This window comes from Rhincodon typus, chromosome 8, assembly GCF_021869965.1.
Source record: "Rhincodon typus isolate 14 chromosome 8, sRhiTyp1.1, whole genome shotgun sequence".
NCBI lineage: Eukaryota > Metazoa > Chordata > Chondrichthyes > Orectolobiformes > Rhincodontidae > Rhincodon > Rhincodon typus.
In genome coordinates, this window is record NC_063339.1 from 45520705 (window position 1) to 45523458 (window position 2754).

The 2754-nt window shown below is 38.5% G+C and overlaps 1 protein-coding gene across 1 annotated transcript in view; it reads right to left on the reverse strand.

Moving 5' to 3' along the window:
• Positions 1-460: 460 nt before the first annotated feature.
• Positions 461-2754, reverse strand: part of ccdc198 (coiled-coil domain containing 198) — a 64765-nt gene continuing 62471 nt past the window's right edge. The window contains exon 6 of the mRNA XM_020509691.2: positions 461-1373. Coding sequence (XP_020365280.2) covers positions 1126-1373 — 248 coding nt within the window. The 3' untranslated portion in view covers positions 461-1125. The remainder of the gene's footprint in view (positions 1374-2754) is intronic.

Here is a 2754-nt window from a genome sequence, read left to right on the forward strand (position 1 = left end):
AGTGACCACAGCAGGATGAGCAGTATGGGAAAGATTCAAAGACTGGAAGGAACATTTTCAGATAGAGCAATGAAAAGCTTGGAAAAACCATGGATTCTAAACTTATACTACCTGAGAAGTTTGGACACATGGAAGGACCAAATCAAATTCAGAACTGGGCACTCTGGGGGAAACAAACTTTGAGGTACCATGTTATTTCAGGATTCGACAATGATTCAGAAGCTGAACAGAGTAACACAGTACTTTACTCCATTGGAACAGTAGCAGATAATGTTATTGCCAGTCAGGGCATTAATGAGATCCCTGATAAATTTGAAAGGTCTTCAAAGCCTTTGACAACTATTTCAATCTGAGTAGCAATGGGATTCTGGAAAGTGCCAAATTCAATAACAGGTTCCAGAAACTAATGCTTTTAATGAATGATCTTTACATGCAAATTAAAGTGTGCAAGTGTGGAGACCTAACGTCAGAATTCATATAAAATAGCACTGTAGTCAGTGCTGCTGATGTATGGTAACCTAAGGAAGACCTCAGTTTAAAAAATATAGCTGATGAAATGAACACACGTTCATAAACAGAAGAGGGAAATACTAAAAAATAAGACAAACATTGGCCCATGAAGCTTCCAGTGGCCATAAAGTCCAGTAAGTGCAGGAATGCAAAAGAAACAGAAAAGAAAGTACAAATGGAAGGGAAAGCAAAAGGTACCATAAAACCCAACAATTCTATGGAAACAGAAAGACCACAGGCATGAGCAGTGTCCTGTAAACATCATAGAAACCTTTCTATGCAGAAAAAAAAGTCATTTTGTCAAGATGTACTGAAGTAAAACCTCTATCTTCACAAATACTCTCATTGCCAATATAATGCTGTTCTTGCCCTGCTCTGAGGGTGCAACTGTCACTGAAAAATGGCAAATTTCAGCAAGGAGAATGTTACTGAATTGAAGACATCTCATACATTTGTTTTCAATAGGATTGTCTTTCAGTTACTTCAGTTGATCTGCCTATGTGATCTTTGTTCATTCTCCAATTCATGCTGTATTCCAAGCAGATTGTCAACTATTTCCACCAACTTATCATGTCACTGTGAAATGATTTGGCTTGGTTCAGTTCAACAGAAAAGCTATAATTCCTGATCAAAGAATTCATCAAACACTAAGATTCGTTCAGTCTTAGTTCTCGTCAATCTGTGCTGTGACTGTCTGGTATTATCCATCCAACAGGCCAAGGATTCATTGCTGGAGCTGTTGCTGGAAATGTTCCATGTTGCTTGATTCTTCACAAGTTGTTTATTTATCCTGAAGTGGTTATTATTGCCCGCATTATCATTTATGAAGAGCATTGGTGAAATAAAGTCATTCCATGGATTATCTAAATTAAAGGAGAATTAAACAAAACATAAATAGTTCATAACTATATTTAAATGGAAAAAAATGTGCTTTTGAACTTTTGAGTATTGGGCTGTAGATTTTCTGCTCCATTGTCCATTTCGAATGATTAATTCCTGGTGTAATGAAATTAAAATTGGGGTAGAGATACAATGGGCCAGATTTACAATTCAGGTTTGGGAGCCTGACAAATGGCCCATTTGGGCAGGAGGGAAGCTCACTGCCACTGGAGAGCTGCCTGCCTGGTGCCAACAACAAAGATAGACAGAAGCCATGTTGGCTGCAGTCTAAACCTTGCCAATTAGTGTGGGCAGCTCCTCAAAGCAGAACATGCTGGAAAGCAGCCATGGACAAGAGGGTAGGAACAGCACTTATGTTAGCATCATTGACACACAGAATAAATTTAAAAATTAATATCAAGCAGTCTACAGAAGGGCACAGCTGAGCATATGCAAACTCCAGCCAAGTTTGTGTCTTTTTTTCCACCATGCTCCCTCTGGAATTACTACTGAACTATAACTCTGCCAGAAAGGTCAAGCATTTTTGATCCCTTTGCAATTTATGATACAGGATAGAATTGATGAATAATTATAAAGGCCTGGATTAGTGGGGAACAAACAGCCCAGATTTGTCAAGGGTATATCACACTTGACTAATTTCCTTGCACATTTTTGAGGACATTACAAGGTGTAAAAGGAATATAGTGGATGTGTTGTATGAATTCTCAGAAGGCACTTGATAAGCTGCCTCATAAGAAACTTGATCCAAAAAGCATAGGGCATGCTGTTAAAGAAAGTGTTGGCACTTAAGTACAGAAGTAGACATGCAGTGAAAAGCCAAGAGCAAAAGGTAATTTTTTTTTTAATTTTCAGGATGCAAATACTGGCATGTCCCAAAATCTCTCTCCTGGAATCACCTGTTTACTAGTCATATAAATGATCTGGGCACAAGAGAAAAGTTTGTTGATATCAAATTACATCCTGACAATAGGGCATAGATAGGTGACATAAGTATGAACAAGTAGTTTGGGAGAATAAGGGAAAGCAAAACTTCCCTACATGGTAAAATTCTTAACAGGGATTTTGCAATCAGTAAGACTCCACAAACTTCAAAAAATGGCAGAAGGATCCAGGTGCAGAGCACTTTTCTGACAGCTCCAATTTTTGCCAGTAGGGGTCTGGAGGTGGGGTATGATTGGTACATGAAAGATACGGAAGTCAGGAGAGCCTTTGGAACACAGTACTGAGTTCAGATAGACCCTATGTTGGCTGTTGCAAGGCCTTAACCAAAGGGAGTTTGAAATTATAGAGTAATCGTAAACATGCACATAAGATGGGTTTAATTGTCGAGATCTGAAGTTGATT